The sequence below is a fragment of the Periplaneta americana genome, chromosome 16, assembly GCF_040183065.1.
Source record: "Periplaneta americana isolate PAMFEO1 chromosome 16, P.americana_PAMFEO1_priV1, whole genome shotgun sequence".
Classification (NCBI taxonomy): Eukaryota; Metazoa; Arthropoda; class Insecta; order Blattodea; family Blattidae; genus Periplaneta; species Periplaneta americana.
Window position 1 is genome coordinate 153,662,380 of NC_091132.1, and position 23,427 is coordinate 153,685,806.

The 23,427-nt window shown below is 36.1% G+C and overlaps 1 protein-coding gene across 2 annotated transcripts in view; it reads left to right on the forward strand.

Moving 5' to 3' along the window:
* The window catches only part of LOC138691400 (uncharacterized bromodomain-containing protein 10-like), a 114,943-nt gene that overhangs the window by 52,563 nt on the left and 38,953 nt on the right, over window positions 1-23,427 (forward strand). Inside the window, exons 6-11 of one of the 2 annotated variants that reach the window (XM_069813313.1) lie at window positions 1,509-1,702; window positions 4,147-4,286; window positions 4,495-4,624; window positions 17,228-17,365; window positions 20,952-21,173; window positions 22,019-22,753. In XM_069813313.1, the coding sequence (XP_069669414.1) occupies window positions 1,509-1,702; window positions 4,147-4,286; window positions 4,495-4,624; window positions 17,228-17,365; window positions 20,952-21,173; window positions 22,019-22,753 (1,559 nt within the window). Of the gene's footprint in view, window positions 1-1,508; window positions 1,703-4,126; window positions 4,287-4,494; window positions 4,625-17,227; window positions 17,366-20,951; window positions 21,174-22,018; window positions 22,754-23,427 lie in introns of those variants that run through there. The other variant, XM_069813314.1, reaches the window with a different exon arrangement.

Here is a 23,427-nt window from a genome sequence, read left to right on the forward strand (position 1 = left end):
TTATTTAAAAGGGGAGTTATAAGGGAGCCTGAATTAAATAAATCGAAATATCTCGCTTATTATTGATTTTTGTGAAAAATGTTACATAACAAAAGTTTCTTTAAAAATGATTTCCGATAAGTTTTATTCTTCACAAAAGTTTGATAGGACTGATATTTAATGAGATAAATGAGTTTTAAAATTAAAATAACGCCATCTAAGACGGTGCAATGAATTAAGAACAAATGACTTCGTGTATAAATAAGGGGCCTTGGACAACAACAATCGAAACAGGGGCCTTGGACATCAACAATCGAAAGCATAGCCTACAGAGAATGTTTCTGTGTTTGTATGAAGTAATATCAGAAGCTAAATTAATCGATTTGTATAATTAATTATTATTTCACCATTGGAAAGTGTAGTTTCTCTAGATGGACATAATGCTATAATGTTATTACAGTAACGTCTGAGTAAATCGAGGACAGGTAAGATTAAAATAGCTTCTTATGCACAGAAAATTTGATAGGCTATTTTGTACATTCTTTTCTGCATTTCTTAAAATAATATTTATGTACACTCATTTTAATCTCAGAGAAATAACGAACAACGAGAATGTATTGATTTAGTATGCAGTAATAGTACGTTAGCTTAGCAATCCATTATTTTATAATTCAAATTTTAACTATGCTCAATTGAATCGTGTTAAAATACATAAAATATATATGCAATAAATGCAATGCAAAAAAAATTGGGTAATGAGCGAAGCAGATTATCTTGCGCTGTTGTAAAAGTTGTTCCCTGGATCAAACGTCCTATTTTAATTATGTAATTACTTTATATTTATTTCTAACGGATGCAGCGGAGCGCACGGGTACGGCTAGTCAGAATATAAAATTAATGCAAAAGCACTTTCGATTATATCGAACCAAAGTGCAATTCGGCATGCCTTGTTGAACATGTACACAATTTTAAGGAAACTGGGAGATCAAACTCAGGCATTGAAACGAGGACTGCTGTCTGGCATTCCACTGTCCCTTAGTTTGGGACCTGAAGAAGAGCAACACTGATTACAATGCGCAGACAGCAGTGTGGTCCTGGTATTGTAAATAACGGTCTTCCCAGAATTTGGAAATTGTTGCATTGGGAGGAAATTATTTGGGGTTTCTGGAGAAATTGTAGCAGATTTGTTTTATCGTAAAACTTCAAATTTTTCTACAAGCCATGGGTGATCTGATTGAGGCCTTGTTTTATTTTAAAGCACTATTTTTCTTTAATAATCTGCAAATTTGACAATAGGCCGTGAGTGATCTGATCGAGGGCTGTAGGTAGGACATCTCATCTTTCAGTGTTCTTTGTTAATAGTTAATAATCTTACAACAATCTTAGAAATGTGGAGATTCCTCATTGTGCATACAGATATGTTAGATTTGACAGTTTGGTTTGAGGTTGGTAGACGCAGTTTATTATATTCAGTGCTTGTATGAAATGTTTAACTAAATCTCAGTACTGGAATGTATTTATTTTCGCAGGCACGGAACATTGTGAATCTCATTTACTGCATAGTGTCAGAGGGGAGAAGGAGCATAGAGAATCTGAGAGAAAACGACAGTTGTCAGAAGAGTATAAAAAGCTGGAAGAGGGAGAAGATAAAGAAATATTGTTATGGGAGAAAGAATTGCTAGCTGCTGACTCAGTCTCAGAACACATAGCAAGTATGTGGGAGGTGAGTGGGAAATAAAGAGTATATAGTTGAAGAGCCGATTTTCAAAAGTAAAGGACTATGTAAGGTACAGTTCACTACATTGTATAGGACGAATCACATGGATCAGAGAAAAACAATCTTTGCTATAATTGATGCGTAGCCACATTCACTACATTGTATTACACACATTGGCTGTTGGAAATCCGTCCATAATGCTTTGAGAAGCAACTTTTTTGACCTGTGCGGTCATCACCTTCTATAATAAATCAATTTTAATTCCTCAATTGTTGATACTTTTGTGCCATGAACAGTATATGATGCTAGGGACTGGATTAATCTTGCTCAGGATAGAGACCGATGGCAGGCTTATGTAAAGGCAGCAGTGAATCTCTTGGTTCTTTAAAAGCCATTTAAGTAAGTAAATATGTATGAATAACTTTTTTTTTAATATGACATCATTTCAGAGATACGAGGGTAATTTGAAAAGTTCTCGAAATGAAATAAAAAATAACAACATAGCCTACCTAATTTTTTTTCAATGTTTTCTCCCTGTACACTAATGCACTTGGTCCATCGATGTTTCAATGCTTTTAGATTCCTCCAGGACTGCAAAATACTCGTCAACTCAGGCTATCATTTCCTTGTTTGAAGAGAATCTCCATCCACCCAGGAAAATTTTAACCTTAGGGAAGAGATGGAAGTCTGATGGAGCCATATAAGGCGGATGTGACAACAATTCATACCTCAGTTCATGTATTTTTGCCATGGCAACGACACATACATGCGAGCTCACTTTGTCTTGATGGAACAGAACTTTCTCCCTTGCTAAACCTGGCCTTTTTTCGCGTATCTTTTGCTGTAGTTGGTCCAAGAGGTTATTGTAGTATTGTCCCATAATTCTTTGACCAGTGGAGAGATAATCTATCAACAGAATCCCTTTCGCATTCCAGAAAATTGATGCCGTGTCCTTTCCGGCCTACCATATTGCCTTTGCTTTCTTTGATAGTGGAGAATCAACATGTTTCCACTGCTGTGACTGTTGTTTTGTCTCTGGGATATAATAGTGGACCTATGTCTCATCTGTTACAAACCAGCGCAAGAAATGTTATTGGTTTTTCTGAAATGGGCCGAAAATTGTTCAGATATTTGCACTCTGATGTGTTTTTGATCCTGTGTTAACAGTTGTGGCACTCATGTAGCAGATAACTTTTTCATACCCAATTCCTCAGTTAAAATGTGATACGTCCATTCATGTGCCATCCATATAGCTTCAGATATTTCTCGCACTTTCAGTCGGCAATTCTCCAAGAACATTTCATGCACATTTGTAATAATTTCTGGGGTAGTGATACATTTTGAGCGGCCACTAAGTGGATCATCTTGTAGACCAAATTTAAATTCGTTGGTCCACTTGGCAACAGTTGAATATACGTATGTATATGTGACCATACTGCATCTGTGGCTAAGGTCCTAGCATGCTGATCTTCCATTCAGGTGGCCTGGATTCGATCCCCAGCCAGGTCGTGATGGAATTTTTGATGAACAAAATAGACATTGTTGCAGAAGGTTTTCTTGGAGAACTCCCATTTCCTTCTACCATTCCACCAATGCTCTCCACCTCTCCCCCTCATTTCACTTATCATCTGCAAAAGTAAAAATAGACTGGATGAAGTCTTGTGGAGTAGTACTGGTTTCGGATGCTGATATAGGAAGGGCTGAGGTTTTTTCGCGAAATGGGACCTGGTTCTATCAGGGACTTAGGCGGGATGGCCCACCTATCACTATCGAATTCACGAATGTCACCCAGGTCATCTGTTGAACTTCGACAATCATCGCATATGTAAGACGCACAATGGGTCCAACCATGCCTAAGTGTACAGACCTGTCCCAGATCAAACCCTAATAAAGCCATCCAGCGATATGTGATCAGATTTGATAGCTCCAGACAGCTGTAAATCAGAAGATTCATATTCACTTGAAGGGCAGCATAACTGGGATCTGGTTAATTATTATCCCACTCAAACTGTTAACATTGGAAACTCTTTGATACTCAAGCTACGTCCACGCATCACTGAATACACTTACTATATACATTCTTGGGGGAATATACACTCCCACACATTGCGATAATATTACTCAGAGCATGTTACTCCCTGGGCTAATTAGTATTGTTGATAATATAATACCAAATTTATGGCACTGGTATGTCAATTTTCAGAATGCCGATAAACATAAACATCATTGGCTAATGTAGGGAAACATTTACAGTCGCCAAGAATCAATCCAAACACAAAATCACATTGTGGAAAAATCGCTATTATCTGTCACAGCGATTTTCCTGGAGCTGTCATATCTCGGAGGTGCAACAACAAAACACTGTCACATCTCACCTCTATTTCTTAGAATTGTTATAGTGTCAAATTGTATTATTTAATTGAAGCATAGAATTGCATTTATCTCCACAGTTACCGGTGATAGGCCACTTCATCACACTATCATTGAAGGATCTCAACTTAAATAAAATCTCAATGTTTGAATTGGAGCGCATGTTTGCCATTCCACAAGCATCAAAGAATCTCTCTATACTGATGACATCACTGCTCATGTAAGTTACGCTACAGCCTGAAAATTTAGTATGATTAAGTGTAAAATTTAAAGGCTTCTTGGAGACCAGTATGTAGAGTATTACTGAAATAATAATGTTATATTTTTGTGTGACATTTAAATTCAATTTACTAGACAGAAAAAATACTTTCTTTTGTGACAAGCAATTTGTAACTTAATTGAAATTTAATGGAAATATTGTGTTGCAGCACTCCATTTACAAGGAAGAAACTCGATCAGAGACCACCAATGCCATATAAAATATGGACAAGAGAATTATTGCGCAAAGTTTCTGGTTGGTATAAATTGTACGTTAAATCCAACAATGATGCTCAAAGTGTAAGTATTATTTTGAAATTTGTAATTTACTGCCATATTGGAGTATGTGATAAATGACCACGCAAGGTTCTGCCCTAAGGTCACTTCATCACATGCCCCAAGTAGGCTGAGTCAAAAATAAATTTAATGTAGCTTTAAAAAAAAAAAACATTATCACCAAGTAGATGGTTGTATTACAGGTTGGCCTATGCAGAGTGTCTCTAAAATGCTCCAACAAACTTTGGGAGACATTTTTATACACATATGACCATAACTGAAGTTCACAGGTAGTCCTCTCCTTTTGTTGTATCCCTGAGTAGATGTTCAAAATGCGATCCTCTCATCTGAATACAGGCCTGGGCATGATGCTCCATAGACTGACATATACGATCTAACATCCCAGGTGTTCAGGAAATGGTAGCACTTAAAAAATACACTGTTGCAAAGATACCAAATCATCTACTGGGATACCATAAACTACACATTTCAAATGTCCCCACAAGAAGAAATCTAATGGTTTGAGATCTGGTAAGCAAAGAAGCCACATAATATTCTCACCACTACCTATCCATTGTCCAGGACAAACATTGTCAAGATGGCAGCAAACATTCCGTTGGAAATGGACCATTATCCCATCATACATAAACCAGGTTTTCTGCCTTATGTGCAGGGATACATCTTTAAGGAGTTCTGGCAGTACATTGTCAAGAAAATCAAAGTAAGCCTGTCCTATTAGTTTTTTGGATGATATGGAAACTTTACAACAACATATTTTTAAGCATGTGCAACCATTCCCTGAACTCCAAGTATGTTGCATCGTATACAACTAACATTGCAGCATCGTGTCTAGGTCTGTATTCGATGGTAGGATCGCATTTTGAACATCTACTCTGAGAGATACTACATAAAGAAAGGGCTCTAGCTCTGAAATGCTTTGGTTGGAGACATACATGTGTATGGAATTTTTCTTTTGTGATGTGTGTGCATGTGCACTTGTGGGAGCATTTGGAGATACCTATGAGGGGCAGTCAAATGAAAATGGGTCAGATGCCAGAAAGTATAATAGAACATTTATTACCTTAAAAGTAATCTCCAAAACTGTTTATACATTTATCCCACTTCGAGACAAGATAATCAGTCCCATTCTTGAAAAAGCTTGTGGACTGTCTACCGAACCAGTTCTTTACTCAGTCACACACGTCTTCGTCTGATGCAAAATGAATTCCACGAATGTCTTTCTTCAACTCTCCAAAAATGTGAAAATCGCATGGGGAGAGGTCTGGGCTGTAGAGGAGAGGGTATTGAAGCATTTCCCAACTAAATCTCTAAATCGTATTTCTCACAGAGTTTGCAGTATGTAGGCGGGCATTTTCATGAAGAAAGATAACATTTCAGGGCGTTTTGACTTAATGGCGCATCTCAATTTCTGTAAAGTTTCTTCATAACGCTGTGCATTGATTGTGGCCCATGCTCGAGAAATTCAACAAGCAGAGAACCCCTAGAATCGAAGAAGAATGTCAACATGACTTTACCGAAACTTGTGTGTATTGCTGTGGACTATTTCGGTGGGGGAGAATTCATGTGTTTCCATTGTTGGCTCTGCCGTTTGCTCTCCGGTTCAAAATTGTGGCACCACGATTCATCCCCAGTGATAATATGGGATAGAAATGCATACTCTTCTGTGTGGTATTGTTGCAAATGGCCAAATGAAGCACCCATTCTATTTGTTTTTGTTCCTTCATCAACTGATATGGAACCCATTGCGCGCAGATTTTTTGATAATGCAGGTGCTTCTTTGCAATGATGTGTACGGAATTGTGATTTATTCCCACCAAACAACGAAGTTCGTCCACAGTGATCCGTCGATTTCCCTGTCTAAGACCATCAATAGTGGGAGTGATGGCATGATGAGCCTGCCCTGAGTGAGCATTCATCTTGCAGTGACATGCGTCCCTCTCGGAATCTCTTGTGCCATTTCAGTACATGCGAACATAACATGCTGTGTTCACCAGAAATAGCAGACATGCGACGATGGATTTCTCGTCCTCCTACTCCATCAGCAGTCAAAAATCGCACTACACCTCACTATTCTTCTTTACCTGCCTCCATTAGTGATGTTGGACAAACACATTTATCTCTAACCTCACTTCTAGTTCAATAAACGAATGACTAGTGTGTAAGCAGAGGTTGTAACTGTGCTATCGCGAGTCGCCATCAGATGTAAGTTCAAGAATCAAATTCCAGTGGTGCCAACTTGCCCCCCGTGAGATACGCATTGTGACCCGTTTTCATTTGACTGCTCCTCATAGTATGTAACAGCTATGTTACACCCTATTGCTTGAGGCACAGGTGCATGGCCTAATGGAAAATCCCAACATCAACAATCCACAATCAAAATGGCTTTCCTCTTGCATATATATGGTAGTAAGGATAAGAAACCAGCAAATGTACATCGAGAATGAAGACTTTGACTGTGACTGATGCAGCTTGCTCTGATGTCTGCCTAATATTGTCACTAGCTTTTTCCTTTTCGCGGCCATTTTTCTAGTGATACATATCCATCTCTTAAACATAGTAGCACTGACACCACGCACCTCAGTAGGCACGACAAAGACAATGCTGTAAGTTGTGATGTTTGCACAGGTACTGTGCTTCGGTGTAGGTGCAGGGAGGAGGGAGGATCGCGTGGTCTATACCATTAGCACATGGTATTTTCGTGTTGAATAGAAATGTGTTTTGCATTAGATGAGATTTTAAAATATTCTCATAAGAACACTTTTTGATGTACAGCTGTCAAAAGAAAAAGTGGCTGCTCTCTAGAAACTAAGTACCCTTCGGGTATCTCCACTACAATTTGGAGATAGGCGATGGTACATGTTGTTAGACCATGTTGTCTGATATCTACAATTATAATTAAAGTGTTCTCCGTGTTACTGTTATAGCATAATGGTAGCATTTTGGGCAGATATTCGTGAGGTCGTGAGTGTTTTTATGTTCTTTTTTTATTATTTGTAAGAGAGAGAAAATATAATTGCTCCTGTCTCTTTTATGACTATTTCAGTAATTAACATCAGGCTCATGAATGTATTATGGCATTACTTTATCATTATTTTTTTCGATATTATGGCTGGAAATGGAAAGAAAGAAAGATTATATTCTCAACTAAATTATCTTTCGTGGCATAAACGAAACAAACTTATTGTCGTCTGCCTTAAAAAATTCAAACAATTAAAAGTTAAAAAAAAAAAAAACGAAACAAAAAGCCACGATTCAATATTTAGTCCATCTTCCTCTCATCTCGATCACATCTTGCAATCAAGTGGGCATGGAATCGACTAGTTCAGCAGCCATCAAAACACTCCACTCTCGAGCTAGCGTCTCTTACCTGTGGATAAGACACTGCGCTAGCATGCATTCGTGGCTGCTGTTGGGTATGCTGTCTCTCTATCCCTTGTGCACGATGGAGCAAATTTCCTTACCCTCCATGCAATCTACCCATTTTAGCGAGTGCTGACTACCACTGGACTAGTCTTTTCATTTCTCTGCCACGGCATCCCAGGCATCCTGGCCGAACTTCCACAAATCATCACGACGTCTTGGAGGGGGATTGGGCCAATTTTTCCGCATATGCTTTTTTATTTGTATCCCTGTGGCTCAGTGGAAGAACGTCGGAATTTAGATGCCAATATCTCAGGTTCAAATTCTCGTTACTCCTTTTCATTTTATTGTGTTACAGGATAGTGTAATGTAATAATATAAGAAGAAAAAACTAACACTAGTATTATGCAACTGTATTGTTTCAAATCTAACATTAAATTTATATTACTTATATTGCTAAAGAATGATAACAATATAAATGATAACTTGAATATTATTTATATCGCCAAAGAATGATAACAAAATACAAATGATAACTTGAATATTATTTATATTGCTGAAGAGCGATAACAATACAAATGATAATTTCAATATTATTTATATTGCTAACGAACAATAACAATATGAAATGATAACTTGAATGTTATTTACAACAGTAAAGAACGATAACGGAATATAAATGGTAACTTGAATATTATCGATATGACTAAGGAACGATAACAATATAAATGATAACTTGAATATTATTTATATCTCTAAAGAACTATAAAAAAATCAAATAACTCGAACAAGGCTCGAAGTCACAACCTTTGAATCATTAAGCGAACACACTACCGCAGCTCTACGAGACGCAGATGTGAATGACTCCTGCTTAAACATCTTAGTTCCAAAACTGCTTCTATAAGCGCCTGTACCATGTAATATCACTGTTATCTGAAGTGGTCTTAGAAAATATTCGCTGTTCATGAGTGTGGTCACTTCTTTTTTTTTTTTTTTTGCAGCTGTACAATACGGATTTGACAGCAAAATAATGTTAAATAGAAAATAAAAATGCATTAAAGATTGATCATACCTAATAATAATTATTGAGACCATGAAAATTTAGCGATAAATGCAGAAAAACGTTAAATGGAGTCATAAATCAGGATTCTGCTGTATATGTTTGCTATGCACAAATTTATAAAAACCATAATAATAATCCGTGGTGCAGCCCATGAAGCGCCTAGACTGACCAGCCAGCTGCTGGCCTCACGCCCACATGCCTAAGCAGAGATGGACGATCATCCAACCAGAATGGAGGTATCGTGTGGTTAGCACGATGATCCTCCCAGCCATTATAGCTGGTATTCACAACCGGATTTCGCTACCTATCGTAGCACCCCAAGTGCATCACGATGCTGGGTGGTCACTGGTCCCATACACTGGCCGAAATTTCATGAGAAGATTTCTTTCCCCATGAGAACTTGAACCAGCACACATTCTGTAACGCGAGTCCTAGGCAGAATGCCTTATACTACGACACCACGGCACGGGACTATAAAAACCATAGTTTACGAAAAATATTGTACCATTTCCATAGTTTAATTATAGTAGACAATATGAGTTTCTGTCATTGTCACTTTACTAGGCTTACAAGAAAGTAAACACAGAGACATACTGCATTTTCTCATTCAGTATTGTTTTAAAATCAGTAACAGTAGTTTGGAAGTGTAAAGTAAGATTCATTTGGAAATACAGAGTAACTCGCAGGAATGCGAGATTTTGAATCGATCACACTAGTCAACAGCCAAAATGTAACCAAGATAAAATTAGTCAAAACTTACAAATTTTAGGTCGCTAAACATGAAAATGGTCTTCACTTTGATATAGTAGTTCTCATTTCTACTGTACACCAGTCTGGCAGTTTCGTTAGATTTTTATTATTAGCAAAGATTCGAGAGGATGATATTAATCAGCCTATAACGGGGGCGTGAGGATGGGTTTATGGCACTTGCAGATAAAATACTACCCTCATCTTGCCATTCCTTTAGATATTTAGTTAAGTGCCTGGTTTCTGAGTGCATAAACTGTATTTCAGTGCACTTCAAAGTAGTTAAAATATGAAGTGTTTCAAACGTTATTGTGAGTGATTATAAATAACATATATTTGATTATATTATAATTTCTATATTAGAAATTGGCGTTAAAGATGCAAAATGCCACGTAAGTGTGTTAATAACCCAAATAACTTTTGCTATATTTGTGGGGAAGTTACTTTTAAATCACAAAAGGTAAAGTTAACTCCTATTATTTAAAAGGTGTACAATCTTTATTTCGGTTGCAGGATAAGATGATTAGGATAAGCTGTTTACACCCCACAGTTGTTGTACTCGTTCGAGAAATCTACAAAAGTGGTGGCAATCATATTAAGTCTTTAGCAAAGTTATACAAAATGTTGCTGCTTTTATGTTAGTGGGATAATCGTGCAAAGGCTAGAACACTTTGCAATTAAGCAGTAATTTTAAAAATGAGTTCTATTCAATCAATACTTAACATAAACACAATAAAACATGTTATAATAACATTTACACAGATTTTAAAAACAAACGTTTTCGCCAATTTTCATTGACATCTTCAGGTCGTGTAGGTCGACTGGAACAAGTTATAAAAAGTGAACACTTGATATATGACGTTAAAAACCAAAGTTACAACTGTAATATCACTTAAAAACAGAGAATAGAATATAGCAAAAAGCCTTCACGATGTGTGTAGAATCACTGTGTTGAAAGAGGCGTGTGTGAACCAAGGAAACAGCAAAACTCTTCTGTCATAGCAGATACAGTTTTCAAGATAGATTTGAAGATGCTACGAACAGGTCGGTCGTGTGGCCATTATGGAGAGCAGGAAAAATCCTGTAAGTTGTAAGGATAGAATGAAAGAATATTTAGAAGCATTTAAGTATTATTTAAATCTTCTAAAACAATACTTACAAAAAATGGAAGAACGTCTTGAAATCCATGAGGACGGCGACACGACTGATCTTTACATTAAGTGGTAGCGTATGACGAAAACTGTATATGTTGCATGACTAGTGGATGAATGACCGTTACTTGCGTGTGATTTTAAACAGCGGGTTATTTGAATTTGGGTATTGTTCGTTAAGGAGCGGGCTATCATTATTATTAGAAAAGGTGGTAATATATAGTTCCTCCGCAGCATTCATATAATTATGATTGTTAATAGTCTTTAAGACCTGAAGGGCTTCTTCTATGCCAGTAAGTTCGTGATTAAGGGAAATGAGATGCGTGGCAAACTTTGATTTATTCCTATTGAATTTGAAGTCAGAGACGTGCTCTTTGTAACGCGTGCGAAAATTCCTTTTTGTTTGGCCAACATATTTACTGGGACAGTTTTTACATTGTAATAGATAGATACCACTGTTGGCAAATTTATTGTAATTTTGAATGTTATTGGGAATTATATTATTAAGTTTGTTGTTGGTACGGAATGCTACGTTAATTTGTTCTTTTCTAAAAAGGTTACCTAATTTGTATGACACATTACCGAAAAATGTCATGGGTTTCCAGTGGGTGGTTTTAGTCTTTTTGACAGAACTTATTAAAGTGCTATTAGTTTTGGTTTCTGCTTTAAATTTATTTAAGCGTTTTCTTATCAAATTGTTAATTAAATTCTTATTAAAGCCATTGATTTGTGCTAAATTTACAATGTATCTATATTCAGCCTGATAATTGTTTCTGTTTAGGGGGACTTTGAGCAACCGGTCAACTAGAAAACGGAAATTACTAATCTTATGTGTGTAGGGGTGATTGGAATCAAATTGGATGGAATGACTGGTGGTTGTAGGTTTCCTATAAATATTATAACAAACAGTGGAGCCTCGAATGGCTATGTTCAAATCCAAAAAGTTTATAGATCTATTATGTTCTGTCTCACAAGTAAATTTTAAATTAGGATGCAGGTTATTAAAACTTTTGAGAACATCTTCGTGGATTGCAGTACTACTATTGTAAAGTATGAGGGTATCATCTACGTAACAGGCATAGAAGAGTATGTTATACTGAGTAGTTAACTTGGGGACTTGTTTACATTCCAAACTTTGTAAGAACACTTCGGAAAGAAGACCAGATAGGGCCCATGGCTAAGCCTTTAGTTTGTTGAAAAATTTTGTCATTGAAAGAAAAATAATTCTGTTTTAAGGAAACGGAAAGTAAGTTGGCAGTTTGTTCTATGATGTTGTGATCTATGTTCTTCGATCTTAATTTATCATTCACGATATCTATGGTTTCCTTAATGGGAATATTGGAATATAGGTTTTCAATGTCCAAAGATATTAATTTGGTATTCTTGTTTAACTTAATTGATTTCAAGTTATCAATGAGATGTAACGAATTATTTAAAGAGTATTTATTTTCAAGCTGCAAGGCATTTTTTAAGAAATTATGCAAGAATTTGTTAATTTTGTGATTAGGGGCCCTAACACTATTCACCACTGGTCTCATGGAAAGTACACTTTTATGTGTTTTCGGGAGGGTTCTTAAAAATGGTGCACAAGGGTTTTGTACCATATATTTATGCGCATTGGAATTCGGGATAATTGTTGAAGCTGATTTAATGGCTTGTTTGATCTGTTTCTGAAATGAATCTGTAGGATCACTTTTTAATTCTATTACATCATTTTTATTAATGAAGTCGTTGGTTTTATTAATGTAATCGTCTTTAGTCATTAAAACAATGGCATTATTTTTATCTGCCTTGACATGGATTATATTATTTTCTTTTAATCTTTTTCCTAGTTTTCTAATTTTGTTATTGACTAATTTTGCTTGTTGAGTATGTATATTTGAAGATTGGCTTTTAGAATAATTTTCGATAATTTTGGCTGCTTGGACTCTTAAATAGTCCTTGTTATGATGCGAGCTACTTTGGATAGTGGACTCCGTTTCGATAATGAGATCATCTATGATCTTCTTAACATCATGGGTAGCAAAGTTATGTTTATAACCCCTGTTCAAGATTTGAGTTTCTTCCGGTGTTAGTTGAAGAGTTGTTAAATTGACAATATTATTTTGTTGTGTGGTATCAGTTGTCTGAACTATTGCAGGCTTTTGATTACGAATTAATTCATTTAATTTCTTGTTTAATGTGGAATACTTTTTCTCTAGTAGGGCATTAACCCTCTCAGTGCAAGTGGAATAAACAATATCTGCGAGCTGACCTAAATTTTTGTTAAGCTGTAAGTGAAGGTCATACAATTTGTTGTTAAGGTGCTCTTTCTTAACATATTGGAATTTTATTTCATTTCTGACCCAATATAACTGTGAAAAGCGTTTAGTTCTTTGGGCTACTGAAGATTTGTTGCGTATTTGAATGATGGCGTATTTAGGAATGACCTTTAACATAAGGCATTGCTTATTGAACCAAATGTTAGCTTTTGTTGTTAAGAGTTTGGTTTTAGTATTCACAAACATGTTCATGATTTTTGCCTGACTGGCATTAAGTAATTTCAAAGGCATATTGGTTCCGTTAAGTTCAATGTTAATTGAAAAATGAGTTCTATTCAGTCAATACTTAACATAAACACAATAAAACATGTTATAATAACATTTACACAGATTTTAAAAACAAACGTTTTCGCCAATTTTGATTGGCATCTTCAGGTCGTGTAGGTCGAATGGAACATGTTATAAAAAGTGAACACTTGGTATATGACGTTAAAAACCAAAGTTACAACTGTAATATCACTTAAAAACAGAGAAAAGAATATAGCAAAAAGCCTCCACGATGTGTGTGAAATTACTTTGAAATTAATTAAGCAATAGCTTCTCAGACAGAACTTAGAACCAGGTACAGAAAATGTTGTTTGCAGTTCATTGATTAATGACAGAAAAATAATATTACCTGCATTGAATATTAAATTGGGACTAATGAAAAGCTTTGTAAAGGGAATTCTACATTATTCTTCCAACTCTTACACATATCTTCAATGCTTCTCTTATCACATCCTCCTACCCTGTGCAATGGAAATATGCTCTTGTTCGACCCCTCCCTAAAGTCACTCAGCCTACCGCTCCTAGCGACTACAGACCAATAAGTATTCTTCCGACATTATCTAAAGTACTAGAACGTATAGTCCACAGGCAGCTCACCAACTACCTGGACTCGTATTATCTCCTTGACCCACTCCAGTCTGGTTTCAGACCAAATCATAGTACCTCTACTGACCTACTTAAGTTGACTGAAGATGGTCGTGAATCTATGGACAGATGCGAAGTGACCATACTATCACTACGGTACTGGACTTTTCTCGAGCATTTGAGACTATTGACAATGATATTCTTATTGCAAAGCTGAAAATGTTGCATTTGTCGGACACGGCAATCATGTGGATGGAGTCTTACCTTCACAATCGCCATCAATGTGTCTCTCACAATAATCGGTTTTCTTCATGGCGAGACGTGAAGGCAGGAATCCCTTAAGGATCTGTACTGTGGCCTCTACTATTCGCTATTTACATTAACGACGTCTCTACTGCCCTTAAACATTGTCAGCATCATCTCCATGCAGATGATCTTTAGATATATATACATTCACGACCAAACTCACTTAATGATAGCCTATCAGAATTAAATCATGATCTTACGTTAATCAGCAGCTGGGCTAGAAAATGCGGGCTGAACCTTAATCCCGGGAAAACGCAAGTAATTCTACTAGGACATCAAAGATTACTATCTTCCATCAACATTAATACACTTTTGCCAGTGACTTTAAATAATACTATAATACCATTCAGTACTACGGTTAAAAACTTAGGTTTCCATTTCGACTCGAATCTCAGCTGGAATGCACAGATAAAATATGTCTGTAAGAAAACTTTCTCAATCTTGCATTCTCTGAAAAGACTGAAAAATTTCTTTCCTTCTAAACTGAAACAGATCTTGATACAGACCCTGGTGATGCCTTACTTTGACTATTGCGACGTTTTGTATAGTGATCTTAGTGTTGAATTGTCATTGAGACTTCAGCGTGTTCATAATGCTTGTGTTCGTTTCATTTTTAACAGCCGTCGCTATGATCATGTCTCCAAGTATTTCTTTCAATTATCTTGGCTTCGTTTACGGGAGAGACGTTCAGTTCATTCATTCTGTTTACTGTATCAGATTTTAAATAATTCCACACCTATTTACCTAGTTCCTCGCTTCACACTTTTAGCATCCCACCACAACCGTGATACACGTTCACAGCATAACCATGTTCTATCAATTCCACTCCATCAAACATCTCTCTACTCTGCTTCCTTTACAATACACACAGCTCGTTCCTGGAATTCCTTGTCACAGGAAATCAGGAGCAGTCGGAGTCTAAAATCTTTTAAGTACACTCTACTTAGAAATGTCTTTAATGAACAGAACTAGACTCTTGCGGAAGTTTCTAAATAGTCTTAAATGACCAAGATGTTATTTTTTTCTCCTCTCTCTTCTTCTTTTTTTTCTCTTGTCTTTTTTTTTTTATTATCTTCATATATTACCTAATAATTTGTGTTTGTATGCCATTTAGTAGGACTTTGCTAATCAACATTTTATGTCTTGTCATCCGTATGTATTCTCCAATTAGTATATTAACTGAATAATATATCTCAAGTAAATTAATAGTAAAGTAGATCTTATAAATTTTGTGTGTGTGTGTGTGTGCGTGCGTGCGTGCGATTTCTAAGTTATTTTCTTTTGTGTTGTTTTGCAATCAAATTTTGTATCTCATGTATTTGTATTATTGAAACCTGGTTGAGTGGAAGAGAAGGCCTCATGGCCTTAACTCTGCCAGGCAAAATAAACCTACTACTACTACTACTAAATCGAAACAAAGAAGCATTTAGGTACCATAAACTGGAGTAACTTAGATAGTTTTTTTTTTCCTTTCATGTGATGTAGTTTCCAAGAAAATTGTGTAATAAAAGTGATAAAAATTCCTACACAAGGGTGACTGTCTAGATTCTCTATAACCTATTGAAATTTCAATAAATTGTAACAGAATCTTAGAAAAAAATAAGTTACGGTATATCAAACTCACCCCACCTTATGGGGTGACTTTGATATGCCATTTTAAAGTGCATAGAATTGAAGGAAGAGATAGCCAATGTATCAACCTCGCCCCACAGTAAAATCTGCCAAGCCATTCTTATACTGTAGCATGTTAAACTTATTGGATCTATGGGGTGACTTTGATACCCACTCATATGTGAATATAAACAAGTTCTAGACTGCCAAGTCTTAGATTACAGTTTAGTTTTCTCTCACATCAATTTTCTTTTCAAATGTGTATCTAAATCTATCACCTTTTCGTTTGGCTTTTGGTTCTGGCAAAATGAACTGCATACTGTCTCTGTAAAATCTTCAGGTCATTCGTCTTTCTCATATACTTCGTTACATAATGATAGTTTCTTGTTGTCTTCACCCGAGCATTTCATTCATTCAATGGGGATTCCATAAACTCCTATTGTTTTCCCATTATGAATTTTCTTACGCACTAATTCAACTTCTTCCCTTCAAATATAAAATCCTTTTTCGTCTTCTAATATGGCTGCTTCGTCTTCTGTAGGTAAGTCATCTGAATGATTCCCTGTCTCATATAACTCTTCTATATATTTCGTCCATCTCTTTAGAATCCCTTGTTTGTCTGTTATTTCATTTCCGATTTTGTTCTCTATCAACCATATGGTTTTCCTGTTCTTATTTGTGAAGTCCAAACATTTTATTTCACGATACATTAAATCATATGTTCCTTTTCTTTTTAGATCCTCTATTTCTTTACATTTCTCTTTCATTCAGTCTTCCTTTGCCTTATCAGTTTCTCTTCTTAGTTCGTTGTTAAGTTTCCTGTAGTTTCTTCTACCGTCTTTGTTGATGTTTTTCCATTTTCTACTTTCCTCCATCATCTCCAAAACTTTCTCTGTGACCCAAGGTTTCTTAATTCTCACACCTTCTCTGTATCCTATTGTTTCTTCTGCTGTTTTCTGTATACAGCTTTTAGATGAGTCCAATACTCATTACTATTCTCAGGTGTGGATTCTAATGTAGCGGCTTTCTCTTGAAAATGTGCTTCAAATTTTCTTCTTAAACCAGAAATCAATATTTGAAAAGTCCATAATTGATTAATTTAATGTGGACAACTTAAGGATTAGACAATAATTTAAGCAATTACTAACTTTCAAAAGGCCTTCTCTTATATTAAGGAAATGTGTTTATTTTGCAGGTTTTTGAGAAGATAGGAATTGAACCTCTGTTCTGGAAGATCATGGGTGACTGGAATCCACTAGAAGAATACCAATTTCATGAGTTGACATTTCATCAGCGAGTCCATCTTGTCAAAGCTCTCTGTGATTACATTTTTGTAAGTTTGCATGTTAAAACATGTCTGTAAATCAATCTGAAGGAAGTATAATCATTACTAAGCAAAATAGAGGTAGTAGATATTTAAGTGCATCTACTCGTAAAGGATGGCTGTGGTTTACTCATTATGGGGATTATAATAGACACCTGTGCTAAAAACCACTCAAGATTAAAATTGTATTATCAAGACAGATTATAAAGGCACTCCTTTACTTCTAGCTATACATCACATTCATCCTCATTTGCAGCAGGTGAGTTGCCTTCGTTGTCTGAACTGTTACTCTCTGAATCATCTGTAGGGTGGTAATTTTCGTTTGAGGAATTACCATTATTTTTTATCTGCTCCCCTATGTATGGAGCATCTTCCACTTCTAATATATCCTCAGGAAAATTATACCCAATTTTCAGCATCCTTCATTTGTGGAAGACCGTTGTCTGTCACTCTATGATCACTACAGAAACATTGTTACTATTCAGAAATAAATTATGAAATGAATTCTCACAGACTAGCTAACACACAAATACCGATTGAAGGCATCCATTTGATTGCTGAGTATTCAATTTCAATGGTTGGGTTAGAATTACAGACTCAAAAATCGTTATAACTTTCTTTAGAAAGCATTTTCTATTACAGCTGTTAATGTGACTGCTTGGTAGTTCTAAGTATGAAGAGCAATAACCATAGGACTAATTCAGCAGAAGTAAATTATGTTGCACTCCACAAACTTTACAAGACAACTTAGGAAAAGTCAAACTCACAACACTATACGATAAAAACTGTAGCAGTAATAGTGAGTCAAAAAATGAAAAGCAGTCAAAATGACCACTCAGCAGTTGTAGTGTTAAATTTTCCGCTGTATATCATACTGATCACCTATCAAGGATTCGAAATTTTTACAGTGGGTGCCGAAATGTCCCCTAAGATTCGATTCTTTTGGTGCAGCAAGTCTTTGTCAACAGACTAGACAGGTTATATCATCCACAATACAAAGTAAACTGTCTGAAACCTGCGAATTTATTTGCCACTTTTTAAAACTTTCAGACAGGGGAGACCTGTGGGTTTCTTTGTCCATCTTTGAAAGTTTTCGAGGTGCTGTTGGCACTTTGAACAACTTTCCTACTCTTAAAATAACACTTTCAATACATGTACTATATATTAATATTACTAAATATGCTTGAGCAAAGTGTTATGTCAGTTTTGAAATGGCGCAAAAATAGCAGTGCTGAACATAGCTAAAGTTGACATACTTCCCTTTTCATAGTATGCTTCCATAAGAGCAATGTGTGGCTCCCACAGGAATTGCGTAGCTTTGATGAGAGCCACAATTGACTCTCAAGCAGGCTGTTTGACACCTCTACCATACTGTCATAGGCTGCACACTGCCAAACTAGACTTCTACTACACAGGAATATTTAAATTGACAGTGCTGGCAAAAATGCATTGATTAAGCTGGAAATTATATAGAAAAATAAAGAATTTTGGAGAAGTAATTTGATGTATACTTACATGGCCTTGAACCTCTGCAAAAGTTATTGACCATGCTTGGCTTGGTTTGACTTCTCGGGGGTAGGTCCTGGGACGTGTACATACACGTAGGCATGCTTTGGCCCATTGTGCACCCTATATATGCAATGACTGTCCGAATCTGACAGGTTTCCTGGGTGAATCCAACACTAACAGGTGGCCATTCTGCCTCTGCCCCTGATAGAGCTAGATCCCATCCGCACACAATTATCCTGATAATCCCTAGAGTTCTGAAGTTCCAAGCCTTCAGAAATCAACAAACAATGTTGACAGGTGACCATCCTGTCTCAGCCTCTGATATAGCCAGGTTCTATCCACACATAAGTAACCTGATAAGCTCCAAGTCCCTCGTTTATCAGCATTGGAAACTGATATTATTCCCAAGGTTTAACCCCAGCCTGTTTTTATTTTTGCGGATAACTGAAATAAGGTGAGGTGAAGAGTGTTGGTGAAATGGTACAAGGAATTGGAGTACCCCAATAAATCCCCTGTGCAATGTCTGCTTTGTCAACCACAAATTCCATCACGATCTGGTCGGGGATCGAACACGGGCTGCCTGGATTGGAAGACCAGTGCGCTACAACTTGAGTCACAGATGCTGTGTTAGTGACCGTGACTTTCAATGCAATATTGATAGTGTGAAATGGAAGAATGTAGATCATATTTTACGGCAATGATTATCTGAAAGATTGACACAAATGAGAAATTTCTTCAGACAAATTTTAGAGTTAAAGCTAGATAAATTTTCTGAAAATATTAACGTAAAATTAATCATTTACAAGGTAGAGCAAGAAGTGGCATAAATATCGCAGATTATAGCCTACACTCCTAGGCCTTCCTGCTTGTTAGTGGCCAAGGTTTCTCCACTGTTTAGGTTGCTATGGGGAGAAAATTTGGTGTAACTTAGATTCCCATTTGCATTGCATTATGATCTTACCACCAGCATAGTTCAGGCAGTAGCACATTTTACTGCTGTTCCGGAGTTTCACTCAGGTGTGGGTTCGATACCTGTTTTGAGCTGATTACTTGGTTTCGTTTTTCCTAAATTTTCCACATTCAAGGAGAATTTTGGGTAATTCATGGTGAATTCTCTGCATCATCTCACCAAATACCATCTTGCTATCAACTCCATTGACTCTAAATAACCAAGTAGTTGATACGTCATTAAATAACTGACCAAATAATTATGATCATATGGAGTAGGCTGCATTGACTGTAGCTATAAACAATAAAGTATAAACTCTTGGAATGGGAATGTTGTAACTTTGCGAGAGAAAAGGATAAAAAATGTTATCCTGGATAATTTATTTGACAAATCTTCATATAAATTAATGATAGTTATTAATTTTTTTATTTTAGTTGTTTTTTAACGACGCTGTATCAACTACTAGGTTATTTAGCATCGAGATTAGTGATAGCGAGATGAGGCCGAGGATTTGCCATGAATTACCCAACAAGGTAATCAGCCCAAGCAGGGATCGAACATATGCCTGAACGCAACTTCAGACCGGCAGGCAAGCGCCTTAACCGACTGGGCCACACACGTGGCTATGATTATTAAAATGTCTTCATTATGTATAATGAAAACGTCATTTAATGACACCATTCATGGTAAGAAATAATGTAGTGTAAATATAGTTACGAGTGTGCACTATTCTAATAGAGTGAGTATAATTTGTAGAAAGTGTGCTGACATGAATACATATGTTTTGCGATTTTCAACACACTTTCCCCTCCTAGAAATGAAGTCACATCAGTGACGAATTTCAGAACAAGTCATTCCATTCTCAGTGTTTAGTGCATTTCCACTAGCATCATTTGAAACAGAACATTTAATATTTAGAATGGCATAACACCATCTTATAGTTACGAAGCTATTGCTTTCTAATGTAAATTATTGGAAATCCTATTTGCTTACTGTTCCTTGGAAAAAGTGACGTGTGACTAACCATCTGTAGTCATGAAATAATTGTTTTAGATGCGTACTTTCCATGTATATTTAATGTATAGATCTTCAAAAGAAAAAATACTTGTGTATAATTTTTATGAATTCCTTTTACAGCAAAAGTACAAAACCCTCAGAGACAACATATCAGAGAAAGTTGAAGAATATGGTAGCTATTTGGGAGAAGATCGCTCAGGCGCTAGATTCTTATATTTTCCGCAGTTTTTGGACCAAGATGTACGAATTTACAGACAGAACAAAGAAGCGAAGAGTTGGATTGACCGGGACTTGCAACACATAGCAGAACTTAAACATGAAACTAGTCTCGAGTCTTCTGAAGTAGGTTGAAGGGTTTGTAGACATGTAATTAATAGATCTCCCAGTATAGAATGTTTCGCACGAATGCAAGTGCTATCTTTGCTTCACTGATAGATGGTTGACAAGAAATTGTGAGTCTTGCTGTGTGCAATTATAATGTATGTTTTTTGGAATGGAATTACAGTAAAATCTCCGTTTATAAATTATGGGTACCATTAAATTATCACACAAAGATATGAATTGATGAGTAAATATAACACTCGCAAGGAATTTACTTCACCTCGAATGCTCAGAGCCGCACAAAAACATACTTGTATTATAAATCGTCCATCATAAAATCAGTAGTATGAGTCATTTCAATGCTAAACTGTGTGTCTTACCACAAGAGACATTTGAATTATTACCTATTTTAAGATCTAGGAGAAGAGAAGAACTTTGGTAATACAAAGAAGTGAAATATCGATATAATGAGACCAAAACCACATATTTCAATGTTGTGACTATTTTTGCTACATTTCCCTTCAACAGTGCCACAAAACCTCTGCTTAAAATGATTATGATATCTGAACAAAAAATTTTTTTTCTACTGATCTGATAATATTGCACAGCTTTTCAGTCTTCAAAGTGCAGGAGTGGGATTTCAATGAAGTAATCAAAGCAAAGTGTAAATCAACAATGTGCACATCTGACAAAAGCCACTTTTGCATATTTAACTTCACTTCCATGTCAGTGACAAACATATCTGATGATTTGTGATAAGTGATTTATATTATAAGTATGTTTTGTGCGGTTCTGAGCATTCAAAGTCAAGTACATCCCTTGTTAGTATTCGGTATTATCATAATTCTTTATTCTCATTCTTATAGTCTCTAAATTATGCTCCAAGGAGAAGAAAAAAAAGATCGGGATGGAAGAAAGAGAAAATTTCTAAGACTCATAAAGTTTCCAAAAATGTAAATAGACTGAATTCTGAAGATACATCATGCAATTCCTCAAAATCAGTACCAACAGTTGAAAGAGTTACAGTTCCAGATGCAAGAGAGAAGTCTCACAAGGAACAACCAATGAATGAAGAAGTCTTTGAGGAAGAAAACAAGCTTTCTCAGAGAATACAGGAAAGTTCTTTGCCTATAAATGATGCAATTGAAAATTGTGGTGCTTTCAAATCGGAGATTACAATAAGTTCCAGTGATGGTAATAAAACATCTAATGGGCCTGAAAACAAGAGTGATCTAATAGATACTTTAGATGAAAAGTGCATAAATGGTGAGATAAGTGAAAACAATTCATTAAGAACGTCAAAAGTTAGGACACCAGACAAAGAAGTGAGTACAGGTCCCATAGAACATGAGCACGAAAAGAAAGTTGAGCCTATAATTGTTGTTAGGGACAAAAACAATTTTGCGGTGAAGGACATGCCATTATCTTCAGAGGGTGCTGAAACTGCCTTCAGGAGACCTCTTTACAATCCTTACTGGCTTGTACCAGATCCAGATGACTTCACCCTGGTTGCTGATTCGGTGGAAGGAGTCAGGCAGCTACTGGAAAAATATTGCAATAATGATGACTTGCCACTCAGTGAACGTTTAGATAACATCAAGGTAAGCTGTGAACATTATATTTATCCTTGTTTTTTTTTATTTTTAGTAGCTTCTGTGGAATGTCATATCTTGTAACACTGCATAACAAATTTAAACTTTTAATTTTTTTGCACTGAGCATGTGTTACATGTTTTCTATTTAATGTGAGTCTCTTGAATACGAATATGCCAATAAAAAAGAGTTGTTGGTTGCGGTTTTTGAGAAATTTTCATATTTATATCTATTCAAAATACTGCTTTATGTAATAACAATGAGGTTTAAAAAGTATTCACTCTTCAGAAGATTTCAGCTTTCTTTTTCTGCATTTCCTTTCATACTGGGCATCAGGTAAATCACGAGATAAAATTCAACATTAGTCTGCTAGCATATTGGTACTCCACTGTCCTTAGTATCTTTTTTCCATATTTGAAATTTCTTGATGAAAGTACTCACCATGTTCATTGCTGAAATCATCACAATTCTTGGGGGAAAAAGTCAAGATGGAAGTGAATTTACAGGTACATGTTACAACTCATAGTTTCATATGTCAACAATAAATTTTGCACTAGTTCTTTATAGTTCTCACTTCCACGGTTAACCAGAAAATTTAATACAACCTCCTTCAGTGCAATCCAGGTGGCTTTCTCTTTTCCTTCCAATAAAGATTCGAAGTGATTGTCCATTATGTGTCTAAT